Source organism: Ailuropoda melanoleuca, chromosome 14, assembly GCF_002007445.2.
Source record: "Ailuropoda melanoleuca isolate Jingjing chromosome 14, ASM200744v2, whole genome shotgun sequence".
Taxonomy (NCBI): domain Eukaryota; kingdom Metazoa; phylum Chordata; class Mammalia; order Carnivora; family Ursidae; genus Ailuropoda; species Ailuropoda melanoleuca.
Window position 1 is genome coordinate 33,921,467 of NC_048231.1, and position 21,957 is coordinate 33,943,423.

The 21,957-nt window shown below is 53.5% G+C and overlaps 2 protein-coding genes across 4 annotated transcripts in view; both read left to right on the forward strand.

Moving 5' to 3' along the window:
- Positions 1 to 20,603, forward strand: part of BDKRB2 (bradykinin receptor B2) — a 28,935-nt gene extending 8,332 nt beyond the window's left edge. The window contains exons 2-4 of one of the 3 annotated variants that reach the window (XM_034642388.1): positions 10,539 to 10,646; positions 12,649 to 12,753; positions 16,235 to 20,603. In XM_034642388.1, the coding sequence (XP_034498279.1) occupies positions 12,680 to 12,753; positions 16,235 to 17,321 (1,161 nt within the window). In that variant the 5' untranslated portion in view covers positions 10,539 to 10,646; positions 12,649 to 12,679 and the 3' untranslated portion in view covers positions 17,322 to 20,603. Of the gene's footprint in view, positions 1 to 10,538; positions 10,647 to 12,643; positions 12,754 to 16,234 lie in introns of all 3 variants that reach the window. The other 2 variants (XM_019792976.2, XM_002930133.4) reach the window with 2 other exon arrangements.
- The window catches only part of BDKRB1 (bradykinin receptor B1), a 28,810-nt gene continuing 17,470 nt past the window's right edge, over positions 10,618 to 21,957 (forward strand). The window contains exons 1-2 of the mRNA XM_019792977.2: positions 10,618 to 10,646; positions 12,644 to 12,753. The gene's annotated coding sequence lies outside the window, so the exon portion shown is untranslated. The remainder of the gene's footprint in view (positions 10,647 to 12,643; positions 12,754 to 21,957) is intronic.

Consider the following 21,957-nt stretch of genomic DNA (forward strand, 5'->3'; position numbering starts at 1 on the left):
CCCCCCCCCCAACTTCTTACAGGCCCGGTGGGAGCCCAAGGACACAAGAGCACTTTAATACAGCATCCCAGGCCTGGCTCTGCCACCAAACTGCTGAGGCTCAGTTTCTTCGGCTGTAAAATGGGGCCATCAATGCCAACCTAGCGTGTTGTGAGGGTTAAATGAGTTCCTACGTGCTATGTGCTCAGAGCAGAGCGGGTGACCGGCAGATGGTACACTCATTTGCTGTCAATGTCACCTTCCCCATCCTCATCTGTCCTTCCGACACATAAACCCCAGCACCTGCTGTGGGCCAGGGCCAGTGGCCGGAGGTGGGGGTCCAGTGGTGGGGAAGGCAGAGCCACCTTCTGCCGTTGTATCCCCCCCATACCCACCCACACTGACCTGGCAGGGGGAGAGGCAGTAAGGGAGCTGTGTACACAGTGTGCTCAGACGTAATGAGCACATAGGGGCTGGGAGCCTCTCTGCAGGGACAGCTCAGCCAGGTCTCTGAAGGGCTCCTGGAGGAGGTGGCATGAAGCTGGATCCGATGGATGAGTAGGAGCTGGAAGGGGGAAAGTGGGCAGGGAGGCAGAGAGGTAGACCTCTGGCCGAGGCGTCTGGGGCCCAGCAGGCCCAGAGCCGATGACGACACTGTTAGGAACCTTGCGAGCTCATCGACACATCACATTGGGCTTGAAATCAGCCCTGATAGGAATATTTTCACCACACAAATCTGCAAAGGCTACAAATGAGGCTCCCCCCCACCGCCGCCCCCAAGAGCCAGCTGGTAACATTCACTGGCACGCCGCACCCCTGCCTCTGGCTCCCCTCAGTTGGCTGGACAAGCCCACCACCCTCATCGGGACTGGTGTCCCAAGGACGAAGGACAGGACAGCAGGAGTCGCTCTTCCGCCTGCAAGCTGTCCTGCGCAAGTCCGAGGGAACGGCAGGAGTATTTCCTGGGCAAGTGGTTCACTGGGAGTCCGCCCCACGCCGGGGACTGGCCAGCCAGCCTGTGAGTCGGTCCCTGGGGCAGTTCAGGATGAGTGCGGGGGCATTTTCTCAGGCACACGCTTTCCTGACCAGGACAGACAGACAGCTGGAAGCTGACCGAACTTTGCATCAGGAGACACAGAGGCAGGAGCAAAAGAAACCATTAAGGTTTTGCTCACGCCTGCCTTCTGGGAGGTAAGGGATCACCTCGATCCTGCAGGTGGAGGTACCACAGGGGACCCCCCCCATGCTCCCAGCCTCCCTCTACAAGCCCCCTCAAGGCCACTGACCCGCCCTGGTCATCCACACTTCACCCCCTCCGGAGTCCATCCTGTCGGGCATCTCCCATCCGTCCATCTCCTCCTCCCCCTCTGATGCCACCAGCTCTCCTGCCTGGCCACCTCAGCCCCCTGACTCTCTGCCTCCCAATTCAGGGAAGTCCCCAAGCTCTCCAGAGTGACGGTGTCAGTCACACCCCAACAACACCCTGCTCTTTAGCTGGTCAGGGACCCTAGTGCAAAAGCCGTGAAGGTGAGATCTACACATGAAAGCTCTATGGTTGAGGTCAGCTGGTGTAGGTGCTGAAGGTCAAAGCCTCCGCTGAACATGTCCTCCAGGAAGCCCTCCATGCCGCACCCTTAGGTATACTCCAACCCCCTGGGAGATCCCCGAGGGCACATGCTGGCTCTAGTTTACCGTACGTACAGTGACACTATAAAGAGAGACCGTGCAGCGAGGTGCCAGGGTTCAAATCCCAGCTCCGCTAGGCCCTCCCTGTGTGACTCTGGCCTCTCTTGTCTCATCTGTGAAACGGGGACAATAGTAGACGTCCATCTAAGGTGGTTGTGGATTTCCTCAATTAATTCATGGAAAGCCCTGGAGCACTGCTTGGAAATCACAGTAAACCCTACTAACTGAGGCTAGCGTATGTCCTGGTAGCTGGCCCCCAGGAAGCGTGCACGAATTCATGGAATGAGTGATGTATAAACAAAGAAGTTTATTGATCACGTATCAAAATGATATCTTAGATACACTGGCTTAAAAATATGGTGCTAAAATTAATTCAGTCTTCTTCTTTTTCTGGTGTTTTTTTTTTTTAATGTGGCTACTAGAAAATTTAAAATTACTTAAAAAGCACTGCTCTAGGCTGTGGGAAACCAAAGAACGAACACTCAGGATTCATGAAGAAGCGAACTGAAAGGAAGCGAAAGCAGAGGGAGAAATGTCAGGAAAACCTCCAAATTCAAAGAAACATAAGAAACATATCAACCAATGCAATATGTAAATTACTTTGGGTTCTGATTCAAGAAAATAACTGCGGGGCGCCTGGCTGGCCCAGTGGGTAGAGCATGTGACCCTTGATCTCAGGGTGGTGAGTTTGATCCCCACGTTGGGTGCTGAGCTTACTTAAAAAAAAAGAGAAGAAAAAATAACTTGAAAAATATATATGACATCTGGGTCCAGCAGAAATTGGACCACCACCTGGAGAGTTGATGCTAGTAAATTATTGTTGATTTCTTATAAATGTGATCGTGGGTCTGCGGGGACGCTTCCTGAAAAGAGTCCTTATCTGTTAGAGACGCACCCTGAAATACTAGGGAATAAAGGGTAGGCATGGGACATTTGCTTTAAATCTCACAGGAAGGTGGGGTGGGTTCTGGTGTAGAAACAAGATTGACCGTGAGTTGGCGCTTACGGAAGCTGGGTGATACGTACGGAGAGTTTCATGATGGTAGCCTGTCTGTTTGTGTATATTTTCAAAGTTATCCGTAACAATAAGCTAAAAAACAAAAACAGAAAGACAAACCTGGGGCTCTGCCTGCATTCCAATCCCGGCAGCTCCACCGTGCTAGCTGGGCCTCAGTTTGCTCATCTATGAAATGGGGAAGTAACAACAGTCCCTATGCTGCAGAAGATGATCTATAATGGGCATTGAAATGTGCAAAGAAAAAGCATTTATTTTGCAGGTGCTTTACGCATCATTATCAGTCTTCACAATCCCCTTTCTATGGGAGGTTATCCCCATGTACCCTAGGGACTAGGTCTCCTGCCGCAGGCAATCAGCCAGACAAAACCAAGACACCCGGTTTGCCAATGTCCATGATATCAATACCTGTGCTGGGGACTCAGGGCCAACTTTTCCCATCCTCTCTGCTTCTCAGTTCTTGGGAGACTCAAGGTCTATTCCTTTGCAGATCAACACTAAGAAATATGCTCCCTTTCCACTCCTTTCTAGAAAAGGTATCACACAGGCTGAACCTGGGGCTTTGGGATTAATTCTGAAGGTTGACTCCCTGGGTTCCAACAGGCTCCACCTCCCAACGCAGAACTGGGCAGAGAGCCAGAGTCCCAGTGCTGGAGCCAGGCTCAGACTTGACTGTGGCTTTGTCTCGGGCAGGTCTGGCAGGCAGGGCTGGGCCCCGGGATCCTCCGAGGCAGGCAGGCAGGCAGGCAGGCAGGCAGGCAGGGAGACATGCTTCCTCGTAAAGGGGAGCTTGCTAAGATTGACTCATTCCATTGTCTCCATAAATGGCTTTGGATGCCAGCAAGTGAGAGCATGAGCCCCTGAAACAGCACTGTGCTGGTCCCCCTCCCCCGGCTTGCATGTTTCCCCATGGCAGCCCATTTCCTCTTTAGGGACATGGTTGTACAGAGGTCTCCAGAACCATCTATTACATCTGCTTATTGTAATCGTGGAAATGAAGTCCCAGAGATGGCAAGGCATTGATCCAAGGTCACATCTGGTGCTCAGTGACAGAGACAGGAGATGGTCCTTGAGGGATGGCACTAGGGTGTGGCTTGATGTCCAAGTTCTTTTGGTCCTGCCCAGTGTGTCTGCGCTCCTCCCCCGCCCCCATATCTCACACTGAACCTGTCGATTGCAAGGGGAATAGAAGTGCATTGAATGCACAAATGAGCAGGAAACGAAGGCACAATAGAACATGTCCCTTCGGAGCGGAGACCTCAGACGTCACTGTGTGCAGGAAGGCACAAAACTCCACCTGCCCCAAACTGGGTGTTCTCCACTGTTTCTCTCCCACGCACCTTCAGCAGGACCCGAACCACTTCGTGCCACAAGGGTTGGTTTTTTTCTCTACAGCTGGCTCCAAGTCTCTGTTTATTTTGTCTTCCTCCCCCTCATTTTGTAAACCCACTGCGTGGGAAGACAGTCACGGTACACGCGTGCTTGTGGCGGAGGAACCAGGCTAGTGGCCAATGCAGCTAAGGCCCCTGGCCAGCTGCCCGCTCCTCCCGCCCCGGCAGGCCCACTGCCACCCTTGGGCCACCAGGACCCTCAGGGAGTCAGAAAGTCTGCAGAAGAAATGAGTGTTTTCAGCACAACCAAACCGGAGCCTTTCCAGGGGAATTGCTTTTCTGGAAAACACTCCCGCCGGACCCACAGCCTCCCTTTCTTGCAAGGCTCTCTTGCAAGGATTTCTATTTCCTCCCTTTATAAATTATTTACATGCTCGTGACAGCAACCCTGGAACTTTTGGGGAGTGGAAAGGACACCATTATAATTACACAAAACCGGCTGCTCTTAGGTCTGGTGTCTGCCCGCCACACCGTTGCATGGGCTAGGGGTGTGAGGTTGGGGGTTTTTAAACATGGTCACAATCAGACAATATTAGCACCCAGCTCTTTCTTCCACGTGGATGGGGACAGCAGGGGGATGATTAAAAAAAAAAGAAAGAAAGAAAGAAAAAAAGGACAGAGAGTCTGGGTACCAGGATTCCAGGACCTGGCTTCATGGCTGAGTGCGGCCACTAGCTGGCTGTGTGTCCTGGGAAAATGCCCACCATCTCTGGGCATCCGTGTCTGCTTCCGTACTGTGAGCGGGTCTGATGAAATGCTCGAAATCCCTGCCCACCCTAATATTCCAGGATCCTGTCAGATTAACCTAGGAAGAGTTTCTAGGGGTGAAAGGAGGAATAGGTTTGGTACAAGAATCCCCTGCATCAATTAAGACAGATCCTTGGGCTCTGTCCCCAATGGCCCCAGTCCTGTGACTGCCTCCAGACCCCTGACCGCCTCTGGCCTGCACCAGACCCCTAAAAGGCCACTCCATTAGGAGACAGGCAAGGCCTCAGCTCTTGTCACAGGCCGGCACTTACTTGCTGTGTGACTTTAGACATCTCATCACTTCTCTGGGCCTCAGTTTTCCCTTCTGTAAAAGACGGTGGGGGTAGGTTGAACATTTTCTTTTTAAGGAAAATTCTTTCCTTCAATAAAATTGCAGTAACCTGACATAGGGCAGAGAGGAAGGGAACACTGACTTTACGGAACATTGAATATGTGTCGAGTTGTTCTAAGCATTAACCTCCTTTATCTCCCAGAAACACTACAAAGTAGGTGCTATTAGCATGCCCATTCAACGGATGTAAAAGCTGAGGCCTGGAGGGGTTCAGCTGCTTGTCCAAGGTTATACACAGCTAGTACGTGTTGGTGCCGGGATTCTGACCTGGTTGTATCTCAGCCGTGAAACTCCCATCCCTTGTCATTCCAACCCCTTGGGGACATCTCCAGGTACCCAGCCCATGCTCTTCCACACTCCCATGCGTGCACACGCGCGGGCACACTCACGCACACACACTGGGGCTGCTCCTCCGTATCTACTCATCAAACTCCCTGCTCAAGCCCCAAACCAAAGCCCAGGGACTGCTGACTCCCCAACCATCCCCACGTAGCCAGCTGGGCTGCCCTTGCCACCCCCACAGGCTGCAGCCACCCCCACACCCAAACGGGGGAGCAAAGGCAAAGAGGTGGGAGCACAGCAAATGTCCTGGGGGGAACAGGAGGAGGGGCAACGTGGCTGGGGCATGTTGACCTTAAAAATAAGACTGTTGGTGGCTTTACCAGCAAAATGGTTTATCTGAGAATAGCAGAGAATTGCAATTTGGGACACACAAGCTACAGCAAAACCTTGGGCAAGTGAAGAGAACCAAGAAGAGAAAGGCTCTTTTACAGAGAGAAGGGCAAACTTGCTAGGGGCTGTTGAAAACAAAAAGCCTGTGGAGTAAACTGGGAGTTCCAAGCGCAGTGGTTTCTCCCTGGCTGAGCTGTGACCATCTCTCATTGGCCGGGCTATTGCTGGGCAAGAAAATAATCTTCCTTCTTTCTGCTGGGGTCCTAAGGCACAAGCTTCTTTCTGCGCAGAGCTCATGTTTTCTGCTGGGTCGGTAAACGGCTGCGGGGAGTGTGTGGTGTGAGAGCTCCCCCTGCTGGCCTCCCAACCCCATTTTGCGTTTTTTTAAAATTTTGTTTTATTTGGAAAAATATTTATTTTCTTATTTATTTTTTTTTCAGGTTTTTATTTAAATTCTAGTTAGCTAACACATATGGTAAAATTGGGTTCAGGTATAGGATTTAATGATTCATCACTTACACATAATACCCAGGGCTCATCCTAAAAAGTGCCCTCCTTGATACCCATCCCCCACCTGCTTCCCCTCCAGCAACCCTCACTTTGTTCTTTATTGTTGAGAGTCTCTTATGGCTTGCTTCCCAATCTCTCTCTTTTTTTCCTCCCCATATGTTCATCTGTTTTGTTCCCTAAATTCCACACGTGTGTGAAATCACACAGTATTTGCCTATGACTGGCTTATTTCACTAGGCGTAATACCCTCTAGCTCCATCCACATCACTGCAAATGGTAAGATTTCATTCTTTTTGATGGCTGAGTAATAGTCCATCATATATATGATGTGAGATATATATATATATGTGTGTGTGTGTATATATATATATATATATATCATATCATATCTTCTTTACCCATTCATCAGTCAATGGACATTTGGGCTCTTTCCATAGTTTGATTATTTTGATAATGTTGCTGTAAACATCAGGGTGTATATGTTCCTTTAAATCTGTATTTTTGTATCCTTTGGGTAAAGTGGTCCCATTTTATTTTTTAATTTTTTTTGAGCGGTGGGGAGGGGGCAAAGGGAGAGGGAGAGAGAGAATCTTAAGCAGTCTCCCCACTGAGCACTGAGCCTGATGCGGGGTTGATCTCACGACCCTGAGATCATGACCTGAGCCAAAATCCAGAGTCAGGTGCTTAACCAACTGAGCCACCCAGGTGCCCCAAACTGACCCCATTTTAAATGAGGTTTCCCTTTATTCCATTGCACAGGCACTAGGAAAATATATTACATGACAAGGGATTAGAATAAAGGAATGGTTTCATCAATAACGATAAACAAATGCAATGCTTTTCTGAAAGGAGTCGTTGTGACAACCATGGAACAACATGGAAAAAATTCCCTTGATATGATATTCCATGTAAAACCACAGGAGAGGAAAGGATGCTTGCATGTGGATATGCATAGGGATAGAACTCTGGGAGAGCTGAACATGTTTAAATGGCTGTTCACTGTGTTTATATTATCTTATAAAACAAAAAGGGAGGGTGGGATTTTTTTTTAGGGGAAGGATTGGTGTTAGGATGTTGGATGATGTTGCCCGATCATGAAAACTTCAAAACCCAATGTGGGGGAAGGAAGGAAAACATGCTGAGCAGAATAAGCTGCCAATAATAAGCAAAAGATAAAGACTGAGCCCAGCCCGGGGCGTCCGAGGGCGAGCAGAGTGCAGAGTCTGGCCAGCGCGCTCTACCCTTTGCTGCAGAGCTCGGTGTGGCCCGGGCCCCCGCCCCCCGCTTCTCTTGCCGTCTCTGTAAATGTTTCCAAAACATCCCAGGCCCGTAAAGTGTGCAAATGCCAGGAGAGCCCACACGATGCAACTGGGCCTTCTGATTCTGCTCTCTAGGAGTTCCTAGAATGGGGTTGACTTCCCAGAACCCCATCCTTCCCCAGACACGGCTTTGACCTTTTTTCAGGGCAAAGGAGAAACGGGTCCCTTGGAAACTATGTGCCCAGGCCACACACGCTTCTCCCGGGCTGCTGAGGCCAATAAGGCGCAGGAGCCCCTCCTCCCCCGCCACTCCAATGTTTACTGCGGCCCCAACTATTCCCTGGTGACCAGCTATAAGCAGCATCCTACGGGTACTCGTGGAAATGAGAGTGTAGAGGGAAGCATCTGTTCTGCGGAGGTGTCCGGGAGAGGGCTCAGTGATGTGACTCAAGAGACCTCGCTTCTCTCTGGCCCTGGCCTTGCCTCCAAATTGCTGGGTGGTCTGAGGGATTCCACTCATTCACGGAGCAAGTGTTTTTCAAGAGATCCGAACGTGCAGATCAGTGAAGGCACAGCGGAGAGTGCAAAGTTGACGGAGTGTCCCCTCTTGGGATACTGAATACAATGGGCTAGATGGCCACACAAACACACCACACACACAGGCCACTCACAGGCCACCCCCCCCCACATACACATCACACACGCACACCACACACACACATCTTACACACATCACACACATACACACCACACACGCACACACCACGCACACCACACACACACATCTTACACACATCACACACACACCATGCACATACACACCACGCACACACCACACACACAATCACACACACACAATCCATGTACCCACCACACACACACACCACACCACACCACATACAGTCGCACCACACACACCACACACATACTCACACACCACGCACACACCACACACAGTCGCACCACACACCTCACACATACATACCACGCACACACACAAGGCAAAAGGAGAACACCCACGCTCCCGCTCCCGTGGGAGCTAGAACTGCACCCTCGTGGTTTCCCTGCATCCACGGCTGGTCACGTCCTAGCCACACGCTCATCCCTCTCCACCCAGCTGAGGAGTCAGGGTCTGAAAACAGAGCCTGGGTGTCCTAACTGAGAAGGGTCTCCTAAATCCCACACCCCATCATGTGGCTGAAGCAGACCAGCACTCTTGCTGGGGCAGGAAGTTCAGCTCATGTTCTAGAACATGTTGCCCACATGCCGTGTGCATGTACTGATCCGTACTGACTCATCCAGCTCGCGCCGCCTGGGGGGGCGTGGCTGTCTTTATACAGACCCCCAGGAAACAAGCCAGGGGAGGAGGACCCAATTCCAGGTCCGACGTCTGCTCCCACAGCCCAGCTGCCAGGCTGCCCCCCCACCATGGGCCACAAGTGTCTCGCTAGGTGCTTTGGGGGTGTTTTCCCAAATTCGGTCATTCTGCAGGCCGTCTCCGCCGTCCCTAAGCCCCCTACACCGCTGCTTCTCTAACAGACTTACTTTTGACCTGTGACTGCCTATCACCAACTTTATTAAATGGAAACTGACTATCATCCGTCATGAAAACAACCTGCAAAAAATAAATACAGTGGACTATGAACAACGCTCTTGGGGTCTGGCTAGACTCAGGCACGGGGCCCGCCCTCTTTGTTGAAAGCGGGGTACAGATCCCAGACAGGTGTTGAAGCCACACGGGCCCGGCCTGTCGGGCGGAGTGAGCACACGCTACAGGGTTCTGCACCGTCCGGCCCACACCCCTCGCTGCGGGAAAGGCCTCCCGGCTCCAGCGCGGCCACAAAGCGCTGCCTGGAGTTGGCTGCAAGGTTGGGGGCCCCATACGAGCGAGCGGAAGGTTGGCCCTGGAGAAGGGGACGCTGTGCGTTTGGGGGCGGCCCCAGCCTCAGAGCCCCTCAGACACGGCTTCCTGGGAAGCCAGAACGGGCTCCCTCGGAGACTCCAGTGGCATTTGCTCCTGGCGGTGGGGACAGCCGGTATTTATGTGGTTCAACGAAGGGACACATTTTTGAAGCGAGTCTTCTTGGCCAGGATTCCAAGGCAGATGGAGAACAAGTGAATCAGGACGTGGGATGTGCCTTCTGAAGCACCCGTTTGAGGCAGGAGGGGAAGTCCAGCTGCAGAGTCATCCCCACCTCCTGGCGCTGCTCCAGCCCTGTTGCGGGGGACTGACCAGGACATGGGGGGGGGACAAGGGGGCTCCATCAGGGTGACAGAGAGTGCCGCACTCCTGGCCACCACCACCACCACGACCCCCCCTGCCCCACCCCCATCGCCAAGGTGCCTCCCAGCCATACTCCCTCCCACATTCCTTCCAATCCCTTTATAATCCCAGGGTGTAGGCCACAGGGTCCCAGGAGGACAGAGAAGGCACATTCACATCGGGTAATATGGAGAGATTTTTGACAGGGGGTCTGTTTACAGAGTGTGGACAGGGTGTGGGGGTGCCACCTGGGCCTCGGGGCTAGGAGTTCTCCCTCCCTGAGAACTGAGCAAGATGAGGCAGTTGAGGAGGTCGTCTCCAGAATCCTGGCCAGGGAGGTGGAAAGGGCCCCCGATAGGAGCTGTGACTTCAGCCGCTGAGGCCCAGAGGCAGGGAAATGGGAGCCGATGCCCCATCTTCATGCTCTCCCACCCTCCAGGCTCTGCTGGTGCTCCCACTGGCCAAGTCCCTGGGAAGTGGGGGCACAGAGCCCCTGGTGCAGTCCCCTGGGTCTGGGGGAGGCTGCAGGGAGAGTGGCGGGGAGCAGCCTGCAGCTCCCACACACACAGACCTCCCCTGGGAGCCTCCAAAGCAGAGGCAGAGAAACAACACCCATGCCTCCACAGGACCAACTTCTCTGGACTTGAAATCCCTCTCTCTGCAGGACTGGAAAGAGAGAAGCCCTCAGCTTTGCTTTGAAAATGAGAGCAATGTTTACAGCCATTAGCCATCAATAAGGATCAGCCGGCCAGATCCAGGAGCACCCCGGCAGGTAGACAGGGCAGTGGGGAAACGCTGGGCACTCCCCAGGGTGACAGAGCTGGAGGCCCTGAGTACACCTGTCACTGTCCCCGTGGAAAAGGGAGGCCTGCACCAGGCTCAGGTCCCTCAGCAGGAGAGGGAGCCCCACGGGACAGAGGGAGTTCACCTGCTCTTTCTCAGCAAGCAGCATGGAGGGATGAATGATTCAAATACACCACCTCTGACCTCCAGCTGAATTTTCTTCGTTGGGCCAGGGAGGGCCTCCCAAAAAGGCAATCCACGAGGTCTTTCTTCCCCTCGCCAGATCGCACTCCCCGAAGGATCAGCAGCACTTGGCTGCCCTTTGCTCCCCCGGGTAGTCCAAAATCCTGGCCTCTGCTCAGCTTGGGGGTTCGCCTAAACCTTTCCCAGATGTGAATCAAATGTCTCCCGCCTCACTTCCCCCTTACCAACTCAGTCTCTTCTTTTCCTAACGTGCTCCCATTTCCTGAACAGTCTCCTGCCTTACCTCCACCCCCCACAAATGATTTCGGAGAGCTGGCTTCTGGAAGCCTGTGTGCCTGCTGTTTGCACAGGCTGCTTTCGCTAAGAAGGGGCTGGAACCTGAGGCAGGGCAGACCCATGGCTACACATATTCACACGCACGTGCACCCAGGCACCCAGCCATTCACACCCTTCTGGGACAGGAGCAAGAGGTCCTGTGAGATCGGGGAGCGAGCTCGAGGTCTGGACCAGAAGGTGGGGGTCTAAGCCTCCATCCCCTACTGTTGACCAGAGGCCTTCCCGATAACATGAACAGCTGATGAACACAGACTTTGTATACGTACTATATGGTATCCTCTTACAATAAAGGGAGCTAAGGAAGAGAAAAGGTTATTAAGAAAAGCATCAGGAAGAGAGAATACATTTACAGGATGGTACCGTATGTACTGGAAAACATCCGCATGAGTGAACCCTTGCCGTTGGAAGCTGCGCGGTACAAGGGCCAGCCGTACAGAGAAAAGGGATGAGGGATGGAGGGAGGCTTTGTCAGCGAGAGCCCCGCTGCGCAGAAAGGCTCACATTTCTCAGCACGTGAGAGCTCACCAGAGCACCCACCACCACAAAGCGTTGGAACTGCTCTCCCCACCTGCCTTTCTCCTTAGGCTCGAAGTCCCTGGAGATCCTCCAGCCCAGGCCTCTCCCCCGAGCTCCAGACCCACTCTGGGACCAACAGCTACTTCCACCCCCACTGGCACTTAACAAGGGCCAGTCTACACACGTGATGCTCTCTCCAAGTCAGCCCCCTTTTCCTCTTCCCTTCATAGGAGATAGGAGCACCTGTAGGCAGGGGCGGGGGGGGGGCTGGTCCTTGACACGCTGCCTGCCCTCATCCCCAGCCTCTCCCTAGCCAGTCTTACGCCAGGCATGTCAGCTTTCCTCTCTAAACACCCCTGGGATTCGCCCTCTCCAGTCTCCCTCATCCTGCCCCCAGATGAATGGGCAGCACCTGCTAACCCATCTCCCGGCCTCCATGTCCCCTCCATAAGCCCGTCCCCTTCTTCCCCCAGGAGCCACCAGGGCCTAATACACGTCCACAGCAAGCTTCTTCCTGTCTCAGGGCCTTTGCACCTGCTGCTTCTTCCATCTAGACATCCTCCTCTCCACCACCATCCTTTTACCCAGTTTCCTGCCTAGCCTCCAGCTTCAAAATAAATATCCATTCATTCCCCGCACCAGGCTGGTTAGGACTCCATGTTACACACTGTCATGGGATCTTTATTTCATAGCATTTATGCCAGTTTTCAATTAACTAGTGACTAATTCAGTAACATCTAGCTTCTCCATCAGATTGTACGCTCCTGGAGGACAAGACATTGTACCATGATGTTCCCAGGCACCCCGGATGCAGTCGCCGTTTAATAAACATTTGCTAAGTGAAGGACTCCGTTCCCCTTCCCTGGTGGAGAGTAGGTGTGTTTCATGGTCCCAGGCCCACCGTCTCACTGTCTTTTCTCCCCCGGTCAGCCCAGGAGCCCCACTTACGTCCCACTCTGAGTCCAAATGTTCTCCAACTGGAAAAGATCAATGTTCCTGTCTTTTCATGAGGACCCTGTGCCCACCACAGCCTCTTTCGGGTAAGTCAAAAGAGTTCCTTAATTTAGTCTTTATAAGGGAGGGGCAGACAGCCCGGAGAAGGCCTGGAGAACGTGACCCTCATCTCTGGACAAGAGTTGAAGCAACAGGAGATGTTAAATCCACAGACGAGAACTCTCAGGGGGACTGGTGAGGCCGGTGTTCAAATCCCCATGGGCCTGGTGGGAGCAGAGGGACTGGAGTGTTCTGTGGGGTTTGGTGGGGCATAGGGATGCAGGAGGAGGACACAGTACTGGTGGTCATGTGCAAGCGATCCCAAACGAGCTTGGAAATGAAAAGAGTGATGTTCTGACGTCAACACCCAAGGAATCAGACAGAAATGTGCCAGGTCACTATGGAGATGGGAAGTGTCCAACACATGTCTGACGTCAGGTGGAAGGCCAAGTCATGCTAAAGAGAGAATGTTGGGGGGGTGCCTGGGTGGCTCAGCTGCTAAGTGTCTGCCTTCGGCTCAGGGTGTGATCCCAGGGTCCTGGGATCAAGCCCTGCATCGGGCTTCCTGCTCGGCGGGAGGCCTGCTTCTCCCTCTCACACTCCCCTTGCTTGTGTTCCCTCTCTCGCTGTCTCTCTCTGTCAAATAAATAAATAAAATCTTAAAAAAGAGAGAGAGAGAGAATGTGGGGACAGCTGATCCCGAGTGGGAGCAGAGGAAGGGGAGGGTCGGTCCTCAGGGGGCAATGCTGGCACAACAAAGGGGAGAAGGGCTCAGCCTGGCCTCTCAGCCCTGTGCTGGGTACAGCCTACTATGCACACGACCGTGCCACAGGGCATGTAACTCCCGGTTACACACTCCCCAGGCCACCTTGGAAGATCCCGGGGCTTCTCAGAGCCAACTAGGGGCCAGGGGCCATCCGCTGGTGAGGGACCATATTGCTGGGCAATGAGCCAGCAGCAGCTGGTACCATCCTTCAGTCTCTAGAGAGCCAGACCCCGAGAGGCAGCTCTCCAAGCCTCCCCCACAGCGAGCAACCCAAGAGGCCAAGGAGGAAGCCGCATTGCGGCTTTTTTAAAGATTTATTTATTTTAGAGCGAGAGAGGGTGGGGGGGCGGCGCGTGGTGGAGAGGAGCAGAGGGAGAGGGAGAGAGAATCTCAACTAGACTCCGTGCTGAGCGTGCAGCCCGACGCAGGGCTCAATCTCAGCACCCTGAGATCACCACCTGAGCCGAAACCAAGCATCAGACGCTTAACCGACTGTGCCACCCAGGCGCCCCCGCAATGCGTTTTATGACTGGCACTGGAGTGACACAGTGTCACTGCCACCACGGGTGGGAGCAAGTCACGAAGTCTGGCCACATGCACTGGAAGAGGAACTAGACTCTAGCTTTTGAAGGGAGGGGTAGCACAGAATCTTTGGACAGACTAAAACCACCACTCCCCCAGAAGGATCTTTCTAGAGTGTTTTTCCTATTCCATTGCTCCCTCCGTAAAGTCCTCAGGGCTAAAGTCTCAGTCTCTTAGCAGCCAGTGATGACTGTCCCTTTTTCCTTATTCATCCCATCTCCTGCCACTTCCTGCCTCCCTGTCCAGTCTGCCTTCCAGAACATGCCAGAGGCTTCCCCCCTCTGCACCTCCGCTCAAGCTGCTCCTTCTGCCTGGTCTGTCCCTTCTCCTTTGCTGCTGTTGTTGTTCTGTTTGTTTTATTTTTTAATTTTCTTATTTGAGTACAGCTGACACACAAAGCTACCTTGGTTTCAGGTGTACAAGACAGTGATCCAAGTTCTCTGTACATTACACTGTGGTCACCGCAAGCGTAGCCGTCAGCTGTCACGGTATAACGCTGATCCTTCTTGCTCTCCATTGACTCGTTGCTCATCTTTGGAGACCCAGCTCGAGAGTCACCTCCAACCTTCTCCACCCCCCCAATTCTGTGCCCCATGCCCTTCCTTCCACCCCATGGCATTCATCACAGTTGGGAGCTTGGGCAGGGCAGGTGACACGCGGTACTGGCCTCTGGCTCCCCACAGCCAGGGTGGAGCTCAGCATGGAGAAGCAGCTCGAGGCACATTTCCAGGATAAATTCATCAATGCTTATGTTAGTCACAGTTGCCCAGTCTGGCCGCTGCAGGCCAGCCAGCTACTCCTGGAAGTAGAGAGGATTTTCCGAGGAAGTCCCAGAGGTGAGCAGCAGATTCTTTCCCATAAGCTGTGGCTCAACTCCTCCCCCATGAGCCTGCCCAGGAAGGAATCACCCTCCCAGGAAGAGCCCCTCTAGTGCCGCCTTCCCCCCCACAACCAACCCCAGAGGGCACTAGGAAAATGCCCACTCAGTCCTGCTCTCTGACTTGTGCTTTCTGCTTTCGGTATGTCTTCATACCCACTCTGATTCGAACCTTGCAATGACTATGCAAAGCAAGTCAAGAAGAGAGTAATACTCTACGCCAAAGGAAACAAAATAGAAGCTCAGAGAGGTCAAGCAATTTGCCCAAGACCACGCAGCTAGATTGGAACCCATATCTGTCCAAGCCCCATGCCTCTTTGCTGAAGGTAGAGATGAATTCACCTTAACGGTGACGCTTCTAGAAAATGAACTGGCCCATGGTCTGAGTCTCACCCAAGCATGAAAGAGGAACCAGTGGGTTAATGATAAAGTCACTAACACAGGAGCAAGCAGAGTGTTGCTGGTGGTTTAATAAGTTCACAAAAATAGATAATTATTCATGCTTATTGAACCAAGTGCAGAGTTTGGGGCTTTTTGCAAATTGTCTTGGATTCCCACCACAACCCTGAGAAGTAGATTTTGTCATTCCCATTTTACAAGGTAGGTCATTGAGATTCAGAGAGGTTCAGACTTACCCAAAGACACACAGCTAATGAATGAGCCGGGATTTGAACCCAGGAGGACTGCCTGGTTCCAAAGCCCCTGCCCTCCTTTTCCATCATGCAACCTCTGATGATCGTCAGCAGTTTGTTGGTGGGAGTTTTGGAAGCACAGTGCTGCCCTCTACCAGAAGGAGACAGGGTGTGGGCACATGGGCTGTGGTCTCGGAGCCAGGCTGGAATCTCCCTGTCTGGCATGATATCATTTTTCTCCTCTAATCAATTACTCACAATGACCAGGCCCTGAGAGGCTGAAAGATGACCAGCTCCCTTGGGAGGGGCCCGTGCGATAAGGAAGGAATGGTGAACTCCCATCACGGAAGCTTCGAGGAGGTCCAGGGTCCAAGACTGTGATTGTCAGTGCTGATGATGGACACTGGCCAAGGAAACATCCCAGTGGAGCCACGAGGCGAAGAACATGAGCTCTCTGCCTAGCCCAAGGACACGGGGCACCTCTCTAAGACCCCGGGGAGTCCGGGCTGCCCGGACCCGAGTCTCTGAGCGTGCGGCAGAAAGGGCCTGAGTGCCACTCCCGACCTCGCTTCTGGAAGCTGCTTGCTGATCTCCCCTCTCCTTCTGCATCAGCTGTTTCTCCTGCCTCTTGTGACTCGAGGTGTAACAGCCTCTTTTCCACTTTCTTGCAGCACGGAAATGCTCAACCTCACGTCGCAAGTCCTCATGCCCACGCTCAATGGGACCGTGCCCAGCACCTGCATCTACTCCGATGAGTGGAACTGGCTCAACACCATCCAGGCCCCGTTCCTCTGGGTCCTGTTCGTGCTGGCGGCCCTGGAGAACATCTTCGTCCTCAGCATCTTCTGCCTGCACAAGAGCAGCTGCACGGTGGCCGAGATCTACCTGGGCAACCTGGCCGTGGCAGACCTCATCCTGGCCTGCGGGCTGCCCTTCTGGGCCGTCACCATCGCCAACAACTTCGACTGGCTTTTCGGGGAGGTCCTCTGCCGCGTGGTGAACACCATGGTCTACATGAATCTCTACAGCAGCATCTCCTTCCTGATGCTGGTGAGCATTGACCGCTACCTGGCCCTGGTGAAGACCATGTCCATGGGCCGGATGCGCGGGGTGCGCTGGGCCAAGCTCTACAGCCTGGTGATCTGGGGCTGCACGCTGCTCCTGAGTTCGCCCATGCTGGCCTTCCGGACCATGAAGGAGTACAGGGACGAGGGCCACAACGTCACTGCCTGCGTTATCATCTACCCGTCCCGCACCTGGGAAGTGTTCACCAACACCCTGCTCAACTTCGTGGGCTTCCTGTTGCCCTTGACCATCATCAGCTTCTGCACGGTGCGGATCATGCGGGTGCTGCGCAACAATGAGATGCACAAGTTCAAGGAGATCCAGACAGAGAGGAAGGCCACGGTGCTGGTCCTGGCCGTGCTGCTGCTCTTCATCATCTGCTGGCTGCCCTTCCAGATCAGCACCGTCCTGGACACGCTGCTGCGTCTTGACATCCTGTCCGGCTGCTGGGATGAGTACGTGATCGACGTCTTCACACAGATCGCCTCCTACGTGGCCTACAGCAACAGCTGCCTCAACCCGCTGGTGTACGTGATCGTGGGCAAGCGCTTCCGCAAGAAGTCCCAGGAGGTGTTCCAGGGACTGTGTCAGAAAGGGGGCTGCATGCTGGAGCCCAACAAGATGGAGAACTCCATGGGCACGCTCCGGACCTCCATCTCCGTGGAGCGCCAGATCCACAAACTGCCAGAGTAGGTGGGGAACAGCCAGTGAGGGGATGCCACCAGGACCCCTGTTCATGTGTGCCAGGACGGAGGGACGGTGGCACTTCGGGACGTGCCCGGGAAGGAATGGAGGGCATGCCATGTGTGTGACCTCAGGCAATAAGTCGGTGACTCTGGGAAAACCCAGGAGCTTCATGGCTGCCCTGCCCAAACTGCAGTGAGCCGGGCCGTGAGGATGGGGTGACCTCACGCACAGCCAAGGCCTCCATACACACGACAGTATTATTGTGCTCATTGGCTGCCACCCCTGGGCCAGCCTGCATCATCCTGGGAGTGGAGGGCGCCTGGGGACAGGGACAGGAGTGACTGAGCTTCCCTTCCACATGGCATCCCGCCCTGCCTCAGCACGCCAGCTCTGGCCTCCAGGAGAATGGCCACCCCAGCTCTGGTGCCGCAGCTGAGTGCACAGGTGGGACCTGGCTGGGGTTTCACCTTAGGTCTCTTAAATAACCCAGCGGGGACTCTGGAGGATGATTTCTCAGATTAATGAAGGTTTAACTCCGAGGGATCCCTGGTAAGAACCCAGAGACCAGGATTCCATCACTTCCCCTGCCCATGGACAAGACAGTCTTTGCCAAAAAAGAGCTCGGTCAGCACTTAGCTAGCACCTGCTCTTCATGAGCAGCACGGGCAAGAGGGAAGCAAAAGAGAGTATCACCTCTTTCTTGAAGGGACTTGCAAACTCGAACGGGGTGATTACTTGCAATCACCAGAAGGCTGTTCTGCGACCCAACGTGGTCAAGCAAGGCACTGGGGACGGTGCAGAGGAGAGGGGTGAGGAGCCTGCCGCTGCCAGCCCGTAACTCGTGGCACATCGTTTTGTCCCTGCCCGTGTCGTCCTCTGGAACACCAGGGTGTGGTGAAGATTGAAAGAGGCAACAGGCATAGAAGTACTTTGAAGGAAGGAAAGGTGCTATATACATGTGTGGCGTTATTACGCACCCAGAACGGAAGTAAATTTATTGTAAAGACGTAGCTTTGTTGCTAAGGGTCGTGTCAAGTACCAGTCAGTATCTGCCACACTGTAACGGCTCAGTAATGTTCACTGCCTTCCACCTTTCCTTCCCGTACTCTGTCCCCCCCCGCCACATACATATGCAAGCATTTGGGGGCAGGCCACCTGTTCGTTGTTTGATTTGTGATAAGCCCAAGAGATCTTCGATGGAACTTGTTCAGGGAATCCACGTGCTCGGACCCTCCCTGGGGGTGGACAGTAATCGGGAGGAGTCCAGGCCTGCCTACCGTCCCTGTCTCAGCAACCAAGGGCACCAACCAGTGGTTTATTGGAAGGTGGCCCAGTGGGGGCCACTCGAGGGCGGCCGACCAATGATTTGGCAAAAAGGTCATCGACCCCACAGCACTGGTCCTGGTACCAAGCTCCCCTAGAGGGCTGAGCGGTTCATGGGTGCCAGCAGCAGCCCTGGGTCAGGAGGGCTGGCTAGGTCCGGGCAGGTGTGACCGTGAGGAAGCCCTGGGGAGGGACCCACACGATGAGCAGCAAAACAGCTGGTCCTCTGCAGAAGAGAGAAGGGAGAACGCCCTCCCCCAGGAGGCCCGCAGCCAGCACTACAGAGGGCGGGGCGACGAGTGGGGTGGGGCGGTTCCCAGGTGTCAGGCAGCAGGAAGCGGGACCAGCATCCTTGGCCAGAGCCTTAAGAAACAGCCCTGTCCCCAAGCCCCAGGTCCTCCAGGGAGGATTCATTTCTTTTTTCCCACATGTTTCACAATCTGTCTCCTGGGGTCAGCACCGTGCCCAGCCCCTTGGGGAGTATGGAGAACGCACCACCCAGGCTCTGACATCAAGTGGCAGAGGACCAAGGCAGGGAGGGCCAGCTCAGTAGCAGTGGGTCTCAGGAGCTTCCACGATAGTAAGGTACGCGGCACCTGGGCAGCGCTCATTTGCTCAATAAAATAAATGGATACTTCTCAGCAGGCTCTCTCTGGAGAAGATGGAAACCCAAAGGATGGGGCAATTTGGGATGGCAAACAGCCCATAAATCCTCATCAAGCCGGCTCTAGATTTTAAGACAAAAAGGATCAGAAAAGACCCCCAGCTTTTGTTCCCCTGCCACACACACCTCTCCCAGTGAACTTACGCACTCGCAGCTGCAGAAAGCAAACAATTGAATAAGAGGTAGCAATGGTTTCGTATTTGAATGAAATTACACAGGTGCACATATTGTGGAATAAAAAGGAGGCTGTGTTTTGCCACTGTGGAGTCCTCATGCATCAGCTGCCGTGTGATGGTCTAAAGGTCTTCTTTGAGCAGAGCCACATCACAGCTCTGGAACCCTAATGGTCCCTTGGGGGTCCTCTTGTGGTCTGAGGAGCAATCAGTCTGTGAGATGGCAGCCGCCCTGTGGGTTGTGTTGACACCGCGATAGAGAACATCTGTCCTGTGAAAGACCCAAAGAGCTGTTACATTGTAAAGAGGGAGCATTTCACAAATAATGAGAAATGGATGAAACGTGTAAACATGCGTCTTTTCCATACAGCTTAATAAATGGATGAGGCGTTTTTTGCAGAGATCTTTCATGTGTTATAACTCCGGACCCCCTGAGTGTTGTGAGGACACTGTGATAGGCAGTCAGAAGCCTTGGAGGGGTGGGGGACAAGTCATTATTTCCACTCAACCTATTTTAGGGCTTCTGGCCCGCAGAACAGTGGTGTCCGAGCTTCTGTGATTGTGTAACTCTCTAAGTAAAGGAATTTTGATTATATATACCCAATATGCAAACTTACTAATATGTATTAAAATGTAGGCTCTAAAATATACTGAAATAGAAATGTAAGAAAATTTAACAGGATTTGCTACTTTCCCCTGCCTCCATCCCTACAGTGGTAACTCACCACCCAGCTCCCATCAGGTGCCAGTGGGACCCCAAGAGGACCTCGTATCGTAGCGATGGCAGAGACTCAATCACTCATGCATGCAATATATTTATTGAGTCCCTTCCATTTGACCTCCCCTTCAAATCAGGAGTGACTTCTACGATGTCTAGATTAAATAGTTGTCTAGCCACTGCTTGCATGATCCCAGTGATGGGGAACTCATTACCCACTTCATTTGGGGGGGCCTCTTCATTATTCGTGTATTCACTGCTTCCCTCATTCATTAAAGAGAACTTGTGTCCTGTGTCTACAGAAATGGTACTAGTCCGTCTACACCTCCAACCACCCACGCCAGAAACGTGGGGTTCGTCGGTAAATGCACCCTCTCCTTCGTTCCTTCCGCCCCGTGGATCAGCACTTCTTTTTAGATTCCACCTAAGGGTTTCCTGGACCTACCTGCTTCTTTCCTCTCTGAGTCTGACCACCACCATCTGCGAATCCTTATGCTTCGCTCTGCAGCCAATGACGTGTTGTCATGCACAACCGTTCTGAGGGGCTATAAACCCAAAGACCAGTGTTGAGGAGCCAAGGCTTGGAATCGCAGACCTGGATTCAGTTCTAGTTCTCGCCGGGGCTCTTAATTGTTGTGTGGTTTTGAACAGCTCACTTATCCTTTCTGAGTCTCCGTGTTCTCATCTGTGAAATGGGGATAATAATGGGATCTACCCCAAAGAACTGTTAACAGGATTCACATAGAACGTGTTAGCACAGTGCCGGGTACAGAGTTGGCACTGGACCCATGAGAGCCGCCATGGCGGGGATGACGGCCGTGAGGCAGATGTGAATGACCATGGTCTCTAGTGAGAACTCCTGCCACAGTGTCCCACCACTCCTGGGATAAAGTTCCACATCCACAATGTGGTCTGTAAGACCCTTCACGAGCCAGCCCTGCCTTTTCTGTTTCCCTCTCTCTACTTTCTGGCTCATTCTCTACCCTCTGGCCCTAGGGTCCACAACTAGACAGAGTCTGGCAGATTTTCCATTCCCCCTCCAGTGCCCACCCTTCCCACTCAACCTGCACGCCTCTCCCCAGCAGCTCTGAGCTTGGAGAAAGTGGCCCACGACGGCCCAAGGGAGCTCACTCATCCAAGGGACTTGGTTCACAAATGGGAGCCTGACTCAAGGAAGTCTGCACTCCAGAAGAAGCCACCCGGCTGGAACCGTGAGCAGGGCTCTGGGCAGGTGGAAACAGGCTGGGAGAGCCTCGCTGCCACCTCCCTGCACCCAGCCAGGCAACATGAGCGGCCTCACCCCCGCTGACCCTCCATGGCCCCAGCAAGCGGGTGTGATGGGGAGAAGCCCGGGAGCACCGCCCAGCCCCTGACGCTGCCCCGGGGCCGAGTGGGTGAGGACCCGGTGTAGAGATACAAACCGACTCCCAGTGACCTGGCGGGACCAAACGCTAGGGATGGGGGCTACCATCAATGTATGAAACCACCAACGGAGTCTTCATGGTTTGGAAGGTGAAGCCTCGATTGGCAGCCCCCAGCAACGTGCTCCGCTGTCTCCTGGTCACTCAGCCCCCGAGCCCATTATAGAGCCTCACACAGCTCTGAACCTCTCGCCAAGCCCTGGAGGATACAGGGGTCCAGGGAGAGCAAGGAGGTCACAGCTGGGCAATGGCATTGGCTGGAAAGTTTGCTTGTTGGTTTTTGGCTGAGGTCACATGGCCCCATGATAATGTCCCACTCTCTGCTGACCCCTTTCAGAGGGGT